This window comes from Nycticebus coucang, chromosome 9 (assembly GCF_027406575.1).
Source record: "Nycticebus coucang isolate mNycCou1 chromosome 9, mNycCou1.pri, whole genome shotgun sequence".
Taxonomy (NCBI): Eukaryota; Metazoa; Chordata; class Mammalia; order Primates; family Lorisidae; genus Nycticebus; species Nycticebus coucang.
Window position 1 is genome coordinate 91,025,404 of NC_069788.1, and position 20,872 is coordinate 91,046,275.

General features: G+C 37.8%; 1 protein-coding gene across 1 annotated transcript in view; it reads left to right on the forward strand.

Moving 5' to 3' along the window:
• The window catches only part of BTBD7 (BTB domain containing 7), a 123,175-nt gene that overhangs the window by 52,353 nt on the left and 49,950 nt on the right, over nucleotides 1-20,872 (forward strand). Inside the window, exons 2-3 of the mRNA XM_053602522.1 lie at nucleotides 11,469-11,656; nucleotides 12,662-13,741. Coding sequence (XP_053458497.1) covers nucleotides 11,575-11,656; nucleotides 12,662-13,741 — 1,162 coding nt within the window. The 5' untranslated portion in view covers nucleotides 11,469-11,574. The remainder of the gene's footprint in view (nucleotides 1-11,468; nucleotides 11,657-12,661; nucleotides 13,742-20,872) is intronic.

The window sequence follows — 20,872 nt, forward strand, 5'->3', positions numbered from 1 at the left end:
CATTGGGGGCCACATCAGGTGAGTAGGGAGGGTATTCCAATTTAGTTATTTGTTTACTGGCTAAAAACCCCCTCATAGATAGTGCCATGTGAGCTGGGGCATGTCATGATGCAAGAGCCATGATTTATTGACCAAGATTTTCAGTTAAGATTTTCCTGTTTTTCTACTGACAGTTACTTGGTCTGCTGTGCTTCTCGTGATTCTTATGCACAGTTTGACAAATTTGTGCAATGTTTTCATCAGTTTTGCTTGTTACTGGCTGCGCTGACCTCTCTTCATCAATAACATTTTCTCTCCCCTCAGAAAAATGTTTAATCTATTTGTACATGGCTTTATCTCCATAAACTTGGACTAATGTGTCCCTGATTTCACTTCCATTCTTGCCAATTTAACAAAAAATTTAAGGATATTTGTTGGTTGCTCTAATTCAAGAACTGATATTCTTCAAATGACACATAAAAACATGCAACAACAATAATGAACGCCACTTAGCAAGACATTGCCATATGTTGATGGGAACACAATTGTGAGAACTGATATACCAAAGTTATGAAATCTTACTGAGTTGTCTGTACAGTGTTGCCAACATACGTGCATAGTGGCAAGTCACAAACTTAGTTGTTAGATCTTGTATATCTTCTTTGGAGAAATAGCTATTTAAGTCCTTTTCTGATTTTTTAATTGAGGTTTGAAGTTTTCTTAAATTTTAGGCATTCTGTACATATTCTGGATATTAACCTCTTATCAGATACATGATTTGCAAATATTTTCTCCCATTTTATAGATTTATAATTCACTTTTAAAACAAGGTTGACGGGCGGCACCTGTTGCTCAGTGGGTAAAGCGCCGGCCCCATTTATTGAGGGTGGTGGGTTTGAACCCAGTCCTGGCCAAACTGCAACAAAAAAAATAGCCGGGCATTATGGCGGCCACCTGTAATCCCATCTACTTGGGAGGCTGAGGCAAGTGACTCGCCTAAGCCCAGGAGTTGGAGGTTGCTGTGAGCTACAACGCTACAGCACTCTACCGAGGGCAATAAAGTGAGACTCTGTCTCTAAAACAAAATAAAATAAAACAAGGTTGACCAAAATAAGCTTGAAGAGCCTATCAAAAATATTCAGTGGAGGAAAGACTCCCTATTTAATAAATGGTGCTGGGTGAACTGGCTGGTGACCCAAGACTCAAACTGGACCCCCACCTTTCACCCTTAACAAAAATTGATTCTTACTGGATAAAAGATTTAAACTTAAGACATGAAACTTTAAAAATACTAGAAGACAGTGCAGGAAAAACACTTGAAAAAATTGGCCTGGGAGAATATTTTATGAGGAGGACGCCCCCCAAGACCCCGGGCAATTGAAGCAACTCCAAAAATCCATTCAGACTAAAAAGCTTTTGCACAGCCAAGAGCACAGTAAGTAAAGCAAACAGACAAAATTCAGAATGGGAGAAAATTTTTGCAGGTTATGCTTCTGACAAAGGTCTAATAACTAGAATCTACAGAGAACTCAAACTAATCAATAAAAAAAGAACAAATAACCCCATTTCTATGTGGGCAAGAGACTTGAACAGAAACTTCTCTGATGAAGACAGGCGCATGGCCTACAAAACATGAAAAAATATCATCCTTAATCATCAGAGAAATGCAAATCAAAACCACTTTGAGATATCATCTAACTCTACTAAGATTAGCCCACATCACAAAATCCAAAAACTACAGATGTTGGCGTGGATGTGGAGAGAAGGGAACGCTTCTACACTGCTGGTGGGAACGCAAGCTAATAAGACCTTTTTGAAAAGAAGTTTGGAGAGCGCTCAAGGAACTAAAAGTAGACCTACCGTTCAATCCTGCAATCCGTCCACTAGGTATTATACCCAAATGATCAAAAATTATTTTACAACAAAGACATTTGCACCAGAATGTTTATTGCAACTCAATTCTTAATTGCCAAGACATGGAAACAGCCCAAGTGCCCATTGACCCACAAATGGATTAACAAATTGTGGTATATATACACCATGTAATACTATGCAGCCATAAAAAGATGTAGACTTCACATCTTTTATGTTTGCCTGGATGGAGCTGGAACATATTCTTCTTAGTAAAGTATCTCAAGAATGGAATAAAAAGTATCCAAAGTACTCAGTACTACTATGAAATCAATATATAATCACACATTCATATGAATGGCAAAAATAACTATAGTACAGAAAGTAGAAGGGAAGAGGAGAGAGAGGGGAGGGGAGATACGGGAGGAGTGAGGGTATTTGGGGGGACCTCACCTAATGTGCATGATGCCGTGGTATATTTCAAAACTATTAAGAAATGAGTATAATTGTGATGGATGTGTTACTTAGTTCAATGTAAGCATTTCACATTGTATATTGAAGCAGTATACTGAACCCCATAGATATATCAATGTACAAAGTTATGATTTAATAAAAAATAATAAAAAAAAAAAGCTTGAAGATCTAGCTCCATGACTCTGATTTCCTTGACTTTTTCTTTTTGATAAGTGATGGAATCTTGTTCTGTTGCCTAGTACAATGGCATAAACATAGCTCACTGCAGCCTCAAACTTCGCGGATCAATCAGTTGTCCCACCTCAACCTCCTAAGTAGCTGGGAGTACAGCTGCACACAACAGTGCCTGGCTAATTTTTCTTATTTTTTGTAGCAGCAAGGTGTCACCATGTTTCCAAGGCTGACCTTGAATTCTTGGCCTCAAGTGATCCTCCTGTCTCAGACTCACTAAGTGCTGTGATTATAGGTCTGAGCCACTGTGTTCAGCCTCTGTCTTGATATTTTTTAATGGACTACATTTGTCCTTTCCTTAACAAGTTGCTGCTACAGTAAATATTGTTGTTAGTTTATACCATTTAAACTTTTAGGGTTTTTAGTGCAAGGTGGAGGTCATTTCCCTTTATATTGATGGCCCCACAGAGGAATACTAGCCTAGTCATGGCTTTTTAAATTCCTCCTCTAATCTTATCTTTTTGAAGATGCCTTCAAAAGGCAAGAGTTTATTGCTGACTCTGCTTCTGTTTGCTGTTCAGTCTCTTTTCATCCTACATGCTCTTCAAATGTATCCAGGGGTGAGGCCAGGGCAGTGGCTCACTCCTATAATCCTAGCACTCTGCGAGGCAGAGGCAGGAAGATCCCTTGAGCTCAAGATCAGCCTGAGCAAGAGTGAGATCATGTCTCTACTAAAAATAGAAAAATTAGCCAGGCATTGTGGTGAACTCCTGTAATCCCAGCTACTTGGGAGACTGAGGGTACAAGATCACTCAAACCCAGGAGTTTGAGGTTGCTGTGAGCTAAGCTGATGCCAGGGCACTCTAGCCTGGGCAACAGAGTGAGACCCTGTCTCAAAACAGTATCCAGGAGTGTATTTAAGGTTTACAAAGAAACAGATTAATCATAGCTTTTTTTACTTAATGTGTGTGTGAGGTTAGGCAAGCTACTAACCTCTCAGCCTTATCTATAAAAAAATTACCAGAATGAAACAAGTTAAATACTGTGAAAGCTCTAAGAACAGAATCTGGCATATGGTAAACATTAGTTATGTTAGGTAAAATATGCTTGGGTATGAGAAAGGTGTAGGAGGAGATCATTTTCTTTTAACTTAGAGTTTTTCCTTCCTTCCTTCTTTCCCTTCCCTCCCTACCTTCCCCCTCCCTTCATTCCTACCTTCCCCCTCCCGCTCCTCTCCCCTCTTTCCCCTCCCCTTCCCTCTCTTCTCTTCTCTTCTCTTCTCTTCTCACAGAGTCTCATTCTGCCATCTAGAGTAGAGCCCCTGCAACCTCAAACTCCTGGTCTCAAGTGATCCTCCTGCCTCAGCCTCAGAGTAGTAGAGACTACAGGCACTTGCCAACACACCCATCTAATTTCTATATTTTTAGTAGTATTTTTCTGTTTTTGCTCAGGCTGGTTCCAAACTCCTGAGGTCAAGCAGTCTTCCTGCCTCCTACCTTGCTCTGGAGTGCTAAGATTACAGGCATGAGCCACCATACCTGGCCCTTTATTTCTTTTTAAACTTTATTCTATTTTCTAGCTCCTGTGGAAATGTGAGATTTGGCTATAAAGGGTGGCTATTCATCCACTTTGCCTCATCAGACCTAGTTTACAAAGGAATCCCATCTGGTGTGTACCTCTTTTTACTCTGACGCATCCTAGTTTGATTGACACATCGTATAGTCATTTTAGATTTGACAGAGTTAAATATTATTGTAGTTTTGTATTTCTCTCTTATTATGAATAGTTAATCATGCTCACATTTGTCCGGCATTCCTATTTTTCTATCCCTAATAATCAGACTAAGGGGAAAACATTTAAAATCCAAAGTCCAATTGAACCTGTAGCCTTAAGGAAACTTGTGGCCATAAGTGCTTTTTGACTGAATCAAAATTTTACATAACAAATCCTGTTATTAAAATGGCTGCAGCAAAGAAAGAGGAAGATTTTATTACTTCCTTTGGTGCTTAAAAAAGAACAGGCCACATGTTCCCCCCACACCTGCGCAACTAAAATTTTAACACGCTGACTGCCATAGTAGAAAAAAAATTTTTCCCTAGGGCCACAGTATTTTATTAGGTCAGGCTAGGTCAAGGGACAAGTCAGTTATATATGCTTCATGAGACTCTTGAGTTCAAAACTAGTAAGTTAAATACAACTCATTTGGCAGCTAATGTGTTAATGGAGAAATAATTCCTTTTCCCATCCTTATTTCCCAAATCAGTAAGTCATATAGCTTTATTGAAGTTTAGCAGCCCTGTTTCAGCTTTCTTATTTTATAGATGCTGAAACTGAGGCCCCTAGCAGTTAAGTATGACTTATCTCACATGCATGGTAAAAATTTGTGACAGCGGGCTCGGCGCCTGTAGCTCAAGCAACTAAGGTGCCAGCCACATACACCTGAGCTGGCGGGTTCGAATCCAGCCCGGGCCCGCCAAGCAACAATGACGGCTGCAACCAAAAAAAAATAGCCAGGCATTGTGGCGGGCGCCTATAGTCCCAGTTAATTGGGAGGCAGAGGCAGGAGAATCACTTGAGCCCAGGAGTTGGAGGTTGCTATGAGCTGTGATGCCATAGCACTCTACCCAGGGCAACAGCTTGAGGCTGTCTCAAAAAAAAAAAAAAAAAAAAAAAAAAGAATTAGTGACAGAGAACTAAATCCCATTAATTCCTACTGTTCTCTCTACAGCATAAAGCAGTCAAAAGTGTTTTTATGGCAAAGATCACCATTTTCCAAAGTATGTTATGAAAGTTCTTTCCTTCAGTGTTCTGTGGGGAAACAGTGCTCCTTTGGAAGGGAACATTCCCATTTTCCAGTGTACTTTAAAGGTACTAAGATACCCTGAAGTAAAGAAACCTTTTTGGCTTTGTTTAATCTTGCATTTTCCAAACTTGAAGAAAACTCTTTGGAAAATGCTAGCCTAGGGGTTTCTTTGGGGGTGGGATTGACTTGTGTTTTTTAAAAATTTCTCAGGCTGGACATGGTGGCTCACACCTGTAATCCTAGCACTCTGGGAGGTCAAGGCGGGTGGATTGCTTTAGCTAGGAGTTCAAGACCTGTATGAGAGCAAGACCACATCTCTGCTAAAAATAGAAAAACTATAGCTATAGCATAGTGGCAGGTGCCTGTAGTCCCATCTACTTGGGAGGGTGAGGAAAGTAGCTTGAGATTCTTCAAGCCCAAGAGTTTGAGGTTCCTGTAAGCTATGATGCCATGGCATTCTACCCAGGGCAACAGAGTGAGATTCTGTCAATAAATAATAAATAAATAAATTCTCACAGGATTATATATTCTCTCTGTTGCATTCAATATGACACTCCCATTCCCCATCATTTGAGTCGGCTGGATTCACTGGAGTTTATTTTAGGACAGTCGCATCATCTGATTGGGATTGGTCTTGGACTGTTAACAGAGCTAGCACCCAAAAATGTAGTGATTCTAGAAAAAGTATTCATCAGCCTTGTAGGACCATTTGCAGCCTCTGGATCTCTCCCAGTCCTGTAGGCCTTTTTTTTTCTTTTTTTCCTTTTGTCATCCAAAGATTGGCTATCTTGGGAGACAGTCATGCTTGTCTGGAAAGCAAACATCCTTGGAGAGATGAGACTGTGATGAGTTCTCATTCTCAGTATCTAAAGGCAGTGGTTTAATTTAAAAAAATAAACAACAACATTGTGCTCCATTTTGGCATAGGGTCTTATTTACCTGAGAAGTAATGAGGTTAAATGCTGAGAATTTTGAGGAAAAAATAGTAGTTTTAGCCCCGGAAGTGTAGTCAGGGTTACTCGCCAGGATTTGGAACTAGAGGACACAGAGTAGGCTTAAGGGTTATATCTTATCCAGAAGGCCCCCTCATTTTTTCCCAAGACCTGTGTTTTAGTAATAGGGCTCCAGTAGAAGATATAAATGTCACCCAAATTTGTTCACCCTGAAGAGAGTTCCCTCTAATTAAGAGCTACCAGGAAGTGACTCTAAATCCTAATGACACTTTTATTTCAAGCCACCCGTCTAAGGTGAAACTCCAGCTGTTCCACTAGCTACTGCTGCTCAGTATAATGGCAAATGGCCAAGCATCCTTAGTTCAGCCACTGACTTCTCTAGTGTTTGCTACTTATTGTTATTTCTCCAGCAGAGCTGTGTATGTCTTATAACCCTTTTACCCGTTGCTTTAGAATATTTAATTATGCTCATCATAAACTAGAGCTTTAAGAAAAAATCTCAGGCACCGTGGCTCACACCTGTAATCCTAGTACTCTGGGAGTCCCAGGTAGGTGGATTGCCTGAGCTCACAAGTTCGAGACCAGCCTGAGGGAGACCTAGTCTAAAAACTGCCAGATGTTGTGGCAGGCGCCTGTAGTCCCAGTTACTTGGGAGGCTGAGGCAAGAGAATTGCTTAAGCCCAAGAGTTTGAGGTTGCTGTGAGCTGTGACACTGTAATACTCTACCAAAGGCGACCAAGCGAGACCTGACTCAAAAAAAAAAAAAAAAAAGTCAACATTTTTGACATGGTTTAAATCTCATAAATGCCTAATGTAATACAGATTGAGTAATCCTTATCCATAATACAGTTGACCCTCCGTAGTTGGCCACCTCCTTAAATTGACCTAATTTTCATAGACCAGACATGCACCACGTAAGTACAATAGGCCTAGTTCCTCATGTGGACTGCCTCTGTATGTTGACCAGTTTGTTATAGTCCTTTGGGTGGTCAGCTTTCAGAGGTTCTACTATACTTGGAACTAGAAATATTTCAGACTTTTTCTGATTTTGGAATATTTGCATTTACATAATGAAATATATTAAAGAGGGGACCCGAGTCTAAACACAAAATTAATTTATGTTTCATGCATAACTTACACATGTAGCCTGAAGCTAAGTTGTATAGTTTTTTTGTAGAGACAGAGTCTCACTTTGTCGCCCAGTAGAGTGCTGTGGCGTCACAAAGCTCACAGTAACCTCCAACTCCTAGGCTTAGGCGATTCTCTTGCCTCAGCCTCCAGAGTAGCTGGGACTACAGGTGCCGCCACAACACCTGGCTATTTTTTTGTTGCAGTTTGACCGAGGCTGGGTTTGAACCTACCACCCTCGGTATATGGGGCCGGCACCCTACCCACTGAGCCACAGGCGCCGCCCAGTTGTATAGTTTTTTAAGTACAACTGTGCATGAAACAGTTTGTGTGCATTAAACCATCAAAAAGCAAAGATCGCCAGGCATCATGGCTTATGCTTATAATTTTAGCACTTTGGGAGGCCAAGGCCAGAGGATTACTTGAGTCCAAGAGTTTGAGAACAAAACATAAAAAAATCAGCCAGGCATGGTGGTGGGCACCTGTAGTCCCACCCACCTACTCAAGAGGCTGTGGCAGAAGGATTACTTGAGCCTAGCAGATTGAGCTTATAGTAAGCTATGATCACACCAATCCACTCTAGCAGCCTGGATGATAAAGTGAGACCCTGTCTCAAAAAAATAAAATAAGCAAATATATCAAGTATGGAATTTTCCATTTGTGTCATTCCATTAGCACTCAAAAATTCTGGAATTTGGAGCATTTTGTATAGGGATGCTCAACCTGTACTGTCTTAAGTCCCTACAAACCATGCAGGATTCTCAGATAAAAATAACTTTCATATGTGTGTGCATACATGAATGTGTTAAAGTAAGAGTGGTGAATTCTGTCTACTTCTGTAGGTACTTTTGATTTTTCTTCATCGTTTCCATATACTTTGTGCCATTAGTTTACTTTTGTGCTATGTTACTGAGTTTGTTTTACAGGCAGTAGAAATAAAAAGCAAAACAAAAAATTAAAACAGCTTGGAATTTAAAGATTAAATAAAGAAGGAAGTGAGAAGAGGCCTAACCATAGAAGTGACACCATACAATCTTTAGAAACACTTTACAGATAATTTTTTTTTCACCATCCACCATTGTTCTCAGATTCCAAGCTCGTCTACTTTTTCTTTTTCTTTTTTTTTTTTTTTAGTAGAAATGGGTGCATTTGCTCAGACTAGTCTCAAACTACTGAGTTCACGCAATCTACCTGCCTTGGCCTCCCAGAGTTCTAGGATTATAGGTGTGAGCCACTGCACCCGGCCTAAGTTCATCATTTTAAGTTGTTGGTTCTTCTTTTCTCATTTTGAAAAAGGCTTCTTATTTTCCATAATGTTATTATTCTGAATTTATCTTATTGTACTCTAAAGTTGTTAAGGAAAGAATTGTTTGTGCTGTTTTTTGTTTAAATATGAATCTTTAATGAGTGAGATTAGGATTTGACCTATAAATAAGGTTATAAATGTGGCTTTTAGGACTTTTTCTTTGAAAGAAGCATTACTGATGCCTAATAGAATCTTGAAGCTATTAGGAGCTCAACTTGAAAACTAAAAGTTATTAAACTTTATTTTTTAAGTTGGAATTGAAATTAACACAGGCAGTTTTAGTACTTATTTTGCAAAAATTGACAGCATTCAAAATGAAGTAACAAAAACGGCTTTTTCTAAATTTCTAGTATTTAGGAATTGAAAACTGTGAATGACACTATACATCACAATTTTTAAATGGTTTAAATGGTCACTCATCTATTTTTAAATGGACTTTGCTGGAAGAATTACATTTTTTTTAAGACTTAATGTTTACAAAATAGTGTATTTGTCTTTAGTATCTGTGGTAGATGGTTTAAGTCTGTTGTGTAAAATGGTGTAGTATTTGCATATAACCTTGGCACATGCTCCGCTATACTTTAAATCATCTTAGATTACTTACAATACTGAATGTAGTGTAAATGATTTATAAATGGTTGTTAGGTTGTATTTAGGAAATAATATCTATAACAAGGAAGGAAAGTCTGTACGTGTTCTTATGAATGCAATTGTTTTTTCCTGAATATTTTTGATCTGCAGTTAGTTGAATCTATAAATACAGAAACTATGGGTAGAGAAGGTTTGACTATATATTAAAATCTTTAGATTCCTTACTGTGTAGTTCTTACAGAATGCACTATCATGTCTCTGGCTGCCCATAGCCTTCAGATTCTCAGCAGTATGTATAACGTCAAGTCTAATGGCACTGTTCTCATAGGTAGGTAATTTTCAAATAGGAAATTTGCTTTAAGTATATGGTTTAATTGGAGTTACTGCTACTTTGCATAATATCTATATCTAGTTACTAGTAAGTTTCCCAATCTTATTCTAAACACATTAAGGAGATACATATACTGTTAGATAAATAATCGTGTTTACTGTACTTGTATATATATGTGTATAAAAGATTGGAGGAAAACACCAGCTAATAATTTTCTTAAATGTGAATTCCAAAGGTTATGCTGTGTCAGTAACAGATGTAAATAAATGCCAAGCATCTTGACACAGTTCTGTTTTCCGTCAGGTTTTTTGTGGTAATTTGTTTTTAACTCTGTTAAAACACTTCATTATAAGGCTAGGAAACTGCCTCCTGAACGATTTTCCAGCATTTTCAAAATAGATTTTAAATTGTGTTTTCTCTTTTTTTTTTTTTTTTTTTTGTAGAGACAGAGTCTCACTTTTTATGGCCCTCGGTAGAGTGCCGTGGCGTCACACGGCTCACAGCAACCTCCAACTCCTGGGCTTAAGTGATTCTCTTGCCTCAGCCTCCCGAGTAGCTGGGACTACAGGCGCCCACCACAACGCCCGGCTATTTTTTTGGTTGCAGTTTGGCCGGGGCCGAGTTTGAACCCGCCACCCTCGGTATATGGGGCCGGCGCCTTACCGACTGAGCCACAGGCACCGCCCTGTGTTTTCTCTTTTTAAACCACTATCTCTTTTAGTCAGATAAACTTTATATATCTAGGTGGTGTAAAGATTTATTTCCCATTCTTAGAGTATCCTCTTTTTGCGTTATCTACTGCTAGCAGCTCTAAGAGTTAATGTTCCATGGTTCAGAATTTAGTCTATAATTGTTAAAATTATCTCTTATTCCTACTACTCTTTCAATATTAAGTCATAATATCAGATAGTAGAAATAGTTTTTTAGGGCCTTGTGGGGTAGATGGGTAAAAATTTATGCTTTTTTCCCTGTGTCTCGCTATGTTTATAATTTCTCTTAAAATTATCATAGAATAATAGCGTAAAGATATTTAGCTTTTTTTTTTTTTTTTATTTGAGACACATGCTGCTCACTCTGTCACCCAGGCTAGAGTGCCATGGCTTCAGCCTAGCTCACAGCAACCTATAACTCCTAGGGTCAAACAATCCTGCCTCAGCCTCCTAAGTAGCTAGAACTACAGGCGCATGCCCCCATTCCTGGCTCATTTTTCAATTTTTAGTAGAGACAAGATCTCACTCTTGCTCAGGCAGGTCTTGAACTCCTGAGCTCAAGCTGCCCTCCTGCCTTGATCTCCCAGAGTGTTAGGATTACAGGTGTGAGCCACTGCACCCAACGTGATATTTTGCATTAATTCTTCCACCTTTCCTTCCCACTCTTTCAGTAAAATGCCTAGTTATACATATTAAATTGAAGTAAATTTGTCTTAAGGTCAAAGAAAAAAAGTCACTTGATTGTGTGCTTTTTATGCAGTAGTGGTATTAATCTCCTATGTGTGTAAATTGCTTAGGATGTTAGATTACGACTGGTTACTGCTAAGGATTTTTTTTTTTTTTAATTGAAACATTTCTTTTCAGTCTACACACTTTTCCCTGTGTTTTTAAATATTCTTCCTTGTAACTATATATTTAAATTAGTCTGATGTGGTTTTTCTTTATTGGCTTAGAGAGTATATAATTGGTATATTTTGTAGCTCAGAATTGTGGCTAACACAGATTCATAATTCAAACTTAGATTTATTTACATTTTCTGAAAATGTTACCTATGAATTTGACAGCATGTAATTTGCAAATGAAAGCAGATTTCAGTAGATTGCCTTTTTTAACTATTTGATCTGAGATATATTTTAAAAATTGAATAAAATTATTTTTATTTTATATTCAGAAATGGATGAAAAGAGGCTGCTGGATCCAGGTTTGAAGGTTCATAAAGGCCTCTGGGATTATACTCTGAAGAACCAGCAGATGGAACGCCTGAGTGACTGAAGAAGATGGGTGCTAATGCATCTAACTATCCTCATTCATGTTCCCCAAGGGTAGGGGGAAATTCACAGGCCCAACAGACGTTTATAGGTAACTTTCAGTTTTTCTAATTTCATTTTCTTTTGTGACTATAGATAAAATTGTGTTTTCAGCAGATAAAGAGAGAATTGAGCTGCGAGAAGTTATAGATAATAATTCTGCAGCATCTAGATTATTTTTCTCCAACAAGTGTAAATCTGGCTTTTATGGTTTTCATTCTAAACAAACTACTTACCATCAAAAAAGAACAGATCAAATAGTGCAGTTGATCTTTTCTTTGGTTGTCTTAACCATAATTGCCAATTACCCTAGGCAAACTTAGAATTTCCATTGGTGTGAAAATAGTGAAGTGCAGTTTTCTTATGTCCTGTTCCATTTATTTTGCTCATACAAATGCAACCTGGGTGTAGTAGTTAAGAAAAAGAAACATTTAACAGTTATGTAATTTTTTTTTTTTTTTTTTTTGAGACAGAGTCTCAATTTGTCACCCTTGGTAGAGTGCTGTGGCGTCATTAGCTCACAGCAACCTCAAACTTTTGGTCTCAAGCAATTCTCTTGCCTCCTGAGTAGCTGGGACTATAGGCGCCCGCCATATTGCCCAGCTATTTTTAGAGATGGGGGTCTCGCTCTTGCTCAGGTTGGTCTCAAACCTTTGAGCTCAAGCAATCTACCCCGTCTTGGCCTCCCAGAGTGCTAGGATTACAGGCGTGAAGTGCACATATTATAGATATCTGTGCCACTGTGCCAGGCCTACAAATTGGCCTAACTCCCTACAGATCTATGATTAAGATCTATAATACATGGTCTTTAATAGCCAGAGAACCAAAGACATTTTTTTTAATTTATACTAATTTTCTCTGTCCCTCCTACTTATTTAATGTTAAAATAAGTTACTTAAACTTTTTATCTTCCTTTCTAGCAAACAAAAGTATATTTTATTTGAGTGTTTCAGTAATGTCTATTTGCAGAATTTTTTAGGATGAAAAATGTTAAAGTGAATGTTGAAAATGTTAAGAAAAAAGAAACAAATTTTCATTTCTTTAATTTTCTTCTTAGGAACATCATCCTATTCTCAGCAAGGCTATGGTTGTGAATCAAAATTATATAGCCTTGACCATGGCCATGAGAAACCACAAGACAAAAAAAAGAGAACCTCTGGCCTTGCCACCCTCAAAAAGAAGTTTATTAAGCGTCGAAAATCTAATAGATCTGCTGATCACGCCAAGCAGATGCGAGAACTCCTCTCTGGGTGGGATGTTAGAGATGTCAATGCATTAGTGGAGGAATATGAGGGAACTTCAGCCTTAAAGGAGCTTTCTCTGCAAGCCAGTTTGGCTAGGCCAGAAGCCAGGACATTGCAGAAAGATATGGCTGATCTTTATGAGTACAAGTATTGTACTGATGTAGACTTAATATTTCAAGAAACTTGTTTTCCTGTTCATCGTGCCATTTTGGCAGCAAGGTGTCCATTTTTTAAAACACTGCTTTCTTCCTCACCTGAATATGGGGCAGAGATCATAATGGACATCAATACAGCTGGTATTGATATGCCCATGTTTTCTGCTTTGTTACACTACCTTTATACAGGAGAATTTGGAATGGAGGACTCAAGGTTCCAAAATGTTGATATCCTTGTTCAGCTTAGTGAAGAATTTGGAACACCAAATTCGCTTGATGTAGATATGCGTGGACTCTTTGATTACATGTGTTATTATGACGTCGTCCTTAGTTTTTCTTCAGACTCTGAATTGGTTGAAGCTTTTGGTGGAAATCAGAACTGTTTAGATAAAGAGCTCAAAGCCCACAAGGCTATTATTTCTGCACGGTCCCCATTTTTTCGAAATTTATTACAAAGGAGGATACGGACTGGTGAAGAAATCACAGACCGAACTTTGAGGACTCCCACAAGAATTATATTAGATGAGTCTATTATACCAAAAAAATATGCAAAAGTGATATTACACTGTATGTATACCGACGTGGTGGACCTCTCTGTTTTACACTGTAGCCCCTCTGTGGGGAGTCTCAGTGAAGTTCAGGCTCTCGTTGCAGGGAAACCAAACATGACCAGGGCAGAAGAAGCCATGGAACTTTACCACATAGCACTATTCTTGGAATTTAACATGCTTGCACAAGGTATGAAGTTCTGGTTTTTAATTTTGATTTCTAGAATTACATGTTTGTCTTCTAAATTGAAAACACATTCAGTATGTTGTATGATTTCAGTGTTTGGGATGTGACAGTGTGTTTGAACCTATGGTTATGACATCTGAGATAAATAGAGGGTCGGTATCAATGTGGTTCTTTATTTAATATTAAAATCAGTCATTCAGTACTAGGGACTAAGAGCTTTAGATCAGACTTGAGACTCTTTCTTCCCTAATGTAAGATGATAGGTGTGGGAATATATAATTACCCACATTCCTGTCTCCACCCAAGCTTTGAACTAGCCCAGTTTCTCAGATTTCAAGGCTAGATTCTCATGTTTACAGTCAGTAGCTTGTTGGTGCTTAAATGTTTGGACTAAGAATAAAAATTCATTAGTGAAATGAAGATAATCACATTTAATTTAGATACTTATTTCTTTGAATCAGAATCGGATAGAGCTTCTGATTTAAAGTTTTAAATATTCTATATTTTATTTTTAGGTTCATCTTGTACATCAGGCAAAAGCACAGTGCTAGACTCACATGCCTTCATTTAATTTAAACTAAAATATTAAAATTAGGATAGCTTTTTTTGTGTTATAGGTAAATGAATTTATGAAAGTTATATTAAAGAAGTATCTGTTGGTAAATGTTAGAATCTTAACATTTCAGATCTCGAAAGAGACCTTCTGTGGGAGAGCAAAGGGAATTTACTATCTTGACAGAATAAATACTTGGCTTTCTGTGGCCATATAGTCAAAGAAAACAAGCTATATGATAAAAGATTTATTGAGAAATTTTATTTAGCTAATGCATATTAGCTAAGAGAACGTTAGAGTTGCCAATTAGAGAATGTTAATGATTTGAGTAAAAGACATGAATTTAAATAAGGAAAGCTAAGCACATTTTTCTAACTTGAAAATAATATGTATTATATGGCAAGGTCAACCAATTAATAGGGTTTTGAAATTTTGAAAAATAAAATAAAATAATGTCACTAATAAAGGGGAAAAATTATACAGAAGAAGACATTAATAAACAAATGAAAAAACATTGAGATTTCTTTTACATAAAAAATATGGCTCAGTGGGTACGGTGCCGGCCCCATATGCTGAGGGTGGTGGGTTCAAACCCAGCCCTGGCCAAACTGCAACAAAAAAATAGCCGGACTTTGTGGCAGGCACCTGTAGTCCCCCTTCTCGGAAGGTTGAGGCAAGAGAATCGCCTAAGCCCAAGGAGCTGGATGTTGCTGTGAGCTGTGACGCCACGGCACTGTACTGAGGGTTAATAAGTAAGACTCTGTCTCAAAAAAAAAAAAAAAAAATCTTCTAAAATCCTGCTTTATTCTTTTTAGTAATAGACTGGTTTTACTTTATTACAATCAATGTCATTAAAATATTTTATTAAAGTGAGAATCATTATATTATTAATAGTGGACTTTTTAGATATCAACTATAGGAAAAATATATTTCAAAAATAACTGGTCAGTTTTCATTCATTTATTCTATAAAACCAAATTTGTCAGAAAATGCTTCTATAGAAAAATGAAAAATTTGCAGTATTACCAAAAGGGGGTAATAATCTCTGTTTTCTCAAATTGCTTTTATTTTTGAAGTTTTTAATTAAACCAAAGGATGTTATATAAACTTTGCATGAGGAAGCACCCCTTAATGTATAACATGTCCCTAAAGGTTGCCATACATACATATGTAGGGAAAATGGAAAATTATAGCTAAGTGTACCTTTATTTACAAAATATTCATCAAAATTGTACAGAATATTTCTCTGTGTTGATACATATAAAAAATGTATAATATTAAATCTGAGTTTGTTTGATGACCTTTGAGACACCCTGTAGGGGTTTTTCTTACCTCTACCCCCCAAACATTGTGAGGGTACACTTGTTTTGTTACATAGTTCACTTTTGTATATTTTAAGTCAAAGTTATAAGTGTGCTTTTTACCCAGAAAACATGTGATATACTCTTCAGGTATGAATTTAACTGCCCCTCTTCCCACCTACTTGAATTCCATTGAGTTTTGTTTCCATATGTGCACATAAGTGTTGATCACCTAGTTCCAATTTAGTATTGAGTATTTAGTTTTTGTTTTTCCATTCATTGGGTACTTCACTTAGGACAGTAGTCTCCAGTTCCATCCAGGTTGTTACAAAAAACACTAGGTCACCACTTTTTTTAATGGCTAACTAGTATTCCATGGTATACGTATACCACATTTTATTTATTAATCCATTTATATATTGATGGGCATCTGGGTTGTTTCTACATCTTTGTGATTGTGAATTGTGCTGCTATGAACATTTAAGGGCAAGTATCTTTATGATAAAATTACTTTTCTTCCTTTGAGTAAATGCCTAGTAGAGGGATTGCTGGATCAAATGGTGGGTCTTATTGTCCATAGAGGTTGTACTAGTTTGCAGTCCCAAGAATAGTGGAAGAATGTTCCTTTCCCCTGTAGATCCTTGGCAGTATCTGTTGCCTTATTATTTTTTTTTTAAGGGCAAAATTTGTTTATTTTAAATAATTTTTTAGGAAAAATTTTGAATGAAAAGTAAAATTGGGAGCCCCTTCTTAGATCTTTGGTAATACTTGATTACTTATCTAGAGTTCTTTTATCTTCTTAATTTTTTTTTTTTTTTTTTTTAGCTAGAAGTTATATCCTATTCAGTATGTTTGAAGATACAAGGCTCATGCCTGGTTAACTTAAACAACAACAACAAAAGTATATTAAATATTTTCTTAAGTTTGGGTATACATTCTTCCTATTTCCTTTCATTATTCAAAGTACAGTTTGGATTATTTTTGGTGTTTTTTGTGTGTGTGTTCTAAGCAGGGTGTATCTTTCCCCCATACCCATGATAATATTCATATTAGGGTTTGATTTGGTTTGATGTTTACTTTCTTTCCCTGAGAGTGAGTTTGTATCAAAGCTTAAGAGCTCAGGTTTTAGAACCAGTTTGAAACCTTTTCTGTCATGTCTTATTTAACCTTAAGCAAGTCACATAACCTCTTTAAGCCTCCGTTTTCTCATTTGCAAAATAAGAAAGAATTATGAGGATTAAAGGAAATAATATATGCTAAATGATCTGAATAGCACCTGATAGTAAGTATTCAATAAATGTTTGCTGCTAAGTGTTAATCATCATTTCACCATATCTTTTTTTTTTTTGAGACAGTGTCACTCTGTCACTCTGGGTAGAGTGCCATGGTATCATAGCTCACAGCAACCTCCATCTCTTGTGCTCAAGAGATCCTCTTGCCTCAGCCTTCCAAGTAGCTGGGACTATTGAAGCCCACTACGACACTCAGCTATTATTTCTACTTTTAGTACAGATAGAGTCTTGGTTTTGCACAGGCTGGTCTTAAACTCCTGAGCACAAGCCATCCACCCTGGACATCCACCTGGGCCTCCCAGAGTGCTAGGATTTCAGGCATGAGCCACCCTGTCCAGCTTCAACATATCTTTTATGTTGACTACCACATAGCCTTTTCTAAAAATAACATCCTTCATGATGAAATATTGACATGAAAAACATAAAATTAAATTTAAAAAATGACATCTAAGTTTTAAAGATATTTTTTATTAATTAAACCAAATGCTATGCTTTTTTTTTGAGATAGCGTCTCACTGTGTTGCCCTTGATAGAGTGTTGTGGCATCACAGCTCACAGCAGCCTCAAACCTTTTTTTTTTAATTAATTTATTTTTATTGTTAAATCATAGCTGTGTACATTAGTGCAATCAAGGGGTACAATGTGTGGGTTTCATATACAATCTGAAATATTCTCATCAAACTGTTCAACGTAGCCTTCATGGCATTTTCTTAGTTACTGTATGTAGGCATTTGTATTCTGCCTTTAGTAAGTTTCGCCTGTACCCATTCTAAGATGCACCAGTAGATGTAGCCCCACCCATTACCCTCCCTGCACCAAAACCTCCCCCCTCCCTTCCCCTTCAGCTTCAAACTCTTGGGCTTAAACCATTCTCTTGCTTCACCCTCCCCAGTAGTTGTGACTACAGGCACCTGCCACAATCCCCGGCTATTTTTCGTTGCAGTTGTCGTTGTTTAGCTGGCCCGGGCCAGGTTTAAACCCCTCATTGTATGTGGCTGGCACCATAACCTCTGTGCTACGGGCACTGAGCCAATACTAAGCATATTGTATAGATTTTTGCTAGGAAATTATTCATCTTAAGATTTTCTTATAATTTTAGCACTTCATCGTTTTTGTGCCTACCTCATATTGAACTTATCAAACTTGTTAAGTATCTGGCCATTTGTCACACTACAGTCAGCTTTTTACAACAAAAGTTCTGTGAGTTAACGAAGCCTAAAATATGCTGAGGAACTGATTGTGTGTAATGAATTAGCATCTCTCTCTCTCTTTTTTGTGAAATGTTAGTCCAGCAGGGTTCTAGTTATGTACTATTTTAAAGAGAATTGAGTAAATAGCGATTTTTTATGTGTGTGTGTTCTGTGATTCAGATGAGGACTCCCAGTTCAGAAAGGCTTTGAGACTAGACTGTTGGGCAAGTCTAGGGCAAGACCATATGGTTCTCATTTTTGTGTCTGTAATGCCTGGGACATAGTAGACATTCTGTACATGGTTTTAAATCAATGACTGTTGGCAGGGCTCAGTAGCTCATGCCTATAATCCTAGCACTCTGAGAGGCTGAGGCAGATGGATTGCTTGAGCTCACAAGTTCCAGACCAGCCTGAGCAAAAAATTGAGACCCTGTTTTTACTAAAAATAGAAAAACTGAGGCAAGAGGATCACGTGAGCCCAAGAGTTGGAGGTTGCTGTGAGCTATGGTGCCATGGAACTCTACCCAGGGTGACAGTTTGAGACTCTGTCTCAAAAATAAATAAATAAATAATGGTTACCTTTTATTCCAAATTAGATGTAACTTTAAAATGTGAAGCCTAAAATTCCATGCAAATAATAATAATCTATAGAGAGTAGAGGTGGTTGTATATATATCAGATAAAATCAACTTTATATCCAAAAAATTACATGAGATAAAAATGGACATTTAATTAATAAAAGTCCCAGACAGAAATGTTTGAGGCCAAGAGTTTGATACCAGCCTGAGCAATATAGCAAGCAAGACCCCAAGACCCTGTCTCTACATAAAAATAAAAAATTAGCTGGATATGGTAGCACACACCTGTAGCCCCAGCCCCTTTGGGAAGCTGAGACAGAAGGATCACCTGAGCCCAGGCTTTAGAGGTTGTAGTGAGGTATGATGATGTCACTGCCCTCTACCCAGGGCAACAGCGCAGGACACTATCTCTAAATAAATAAATAGTACAGGAAGAAAATATAACAATTATAAGAATTTTTGTTGGGCGGCGCCTGTGGCTCAGTCAGTAAGGCGCCGGCCCCATATACCGAGGGTGGCGGGTTCAAACCCAGCCCCGGCCAAACTGCAACCAAAAAATAGCTGGGCGTTGTGGCGGGCGCCTGTAGTCCCAGCTACTCGGGAGGCTGAGGCAAGAGAATCGCTTAAGCCCAGGAGTTGGAGGTTGCTGTGAGCTGTGTGAGGCCACGGCACTCTACCGAGGGCCATAAAGTGAGACTCTGTCTCTACAAAAAAAAAAAAAAAAAAAACAGCTTTATTGAGGTATAGTTGGCATATAATAAACTATATGTATTTAAAGTATATAATTTGCCTAGGCACCTGTAGCTCAGCGTCTAGGATGCCAGCCACATACACTGGAGGTGGCAGGTTCAAATCCAGCCAAGGCCTGCCAAACAACAGTGACAACTACAACCAAAAAAAAAAAAAAAAAAGAATTTTTGCAACTAATGACAAACCATCAATATACATGAAGTAAAAACTGACAGAATTGACTGTGAAATAGATAATTCTATAATAATAGTTGAAGATTTCAATACCCCACTTTCAATAATGGCTAGACAGAACAACCAGACAGAAGGTAAGTAAAGAAACAGAGGACTTTCCACAATAAGCTGACTAGATCTAATGGACATACATAGTACAATCACTCTACTCAACAACAGCATAGACATTCTTCTCAAGAGCGCATAAACATTTTCCAGGATAGACCATATATTAGAACACAGATTAAGTCTCAGATTTTCAAAGATCATACAAAATATCTTCTCCAGCCATAATGGCATGAACTTCAGAAATCAATAACAGAGGTAAAACTGGAAAATTCACAAATTTGTGCAAGTTGAACAACATACTCTTAAACAGTGGATCAGAGAAGACCTTCAGGACATACTAAGTAAAAGAAGCCAGTCACAGAAAGGCAAATACTATATGATTCCACTTGTATGATGTAACAGAACCAAAATCATAGTGACAGAAAATAGATGCTGTCTGCCAGTGTTTGGGAGGAGGGAGAAATTGGGCGTTATTATGTAATGGGTATAATTTCAACCTCACAAGATGAAAAGAGTTCTGGAGATGGGTGGAGGTAGTGATTGTGCAACTTCATGGATATATTTAATACGACTAAACTGTATGCTTAAAAGTGATTATGATGGTAAATTTTATGGTAAGTTTATTTTACCACAATTTTAAAAATTGGGGGAAAAGTTAAAGCCCAGTTTGAAAAAGAAACAGTTCTATCAAGGGAGGTGAAGACCTCCGGAATAGATAGGGTTTTTAAGGTAGACAAGGTGATTTAATAGCTTCAAGACTACGGGCAGACAGCCAGAGTGGTTTGTCAAGTGGGTAAAAAAGAAGGTTCTTGGCCTACACAGAGAATGTGCTTTCTTCAGTAGTCAGGAGAAGATGGTAGGCAATATCAAGTAAGTAATGGGGCAGTCATCTTACAGTGCTGGCATTTTAGGACCAGACATAACTTCACTTGATTTCCATTTACGTGTAGCAAATTGAGTATAACCTTCTGTCCTCGAGAGCCCTACTATCAAAGGAATAAAACATATATAAACTCTTAAAGACAAAGATACCTGAAGAGAAAACAACACTGGGAAAAGGATATTGAAGTTTTTGGAAGGTGGGAAGCAGGTAGAAAACTGATTACAGGCTTAACAGAGGAGAGGTCTACAACTCTAGAACCTGTAGAGGGGCTACTGAGAAGAAGAGAGTCTGTTCACCCCTTCAGAC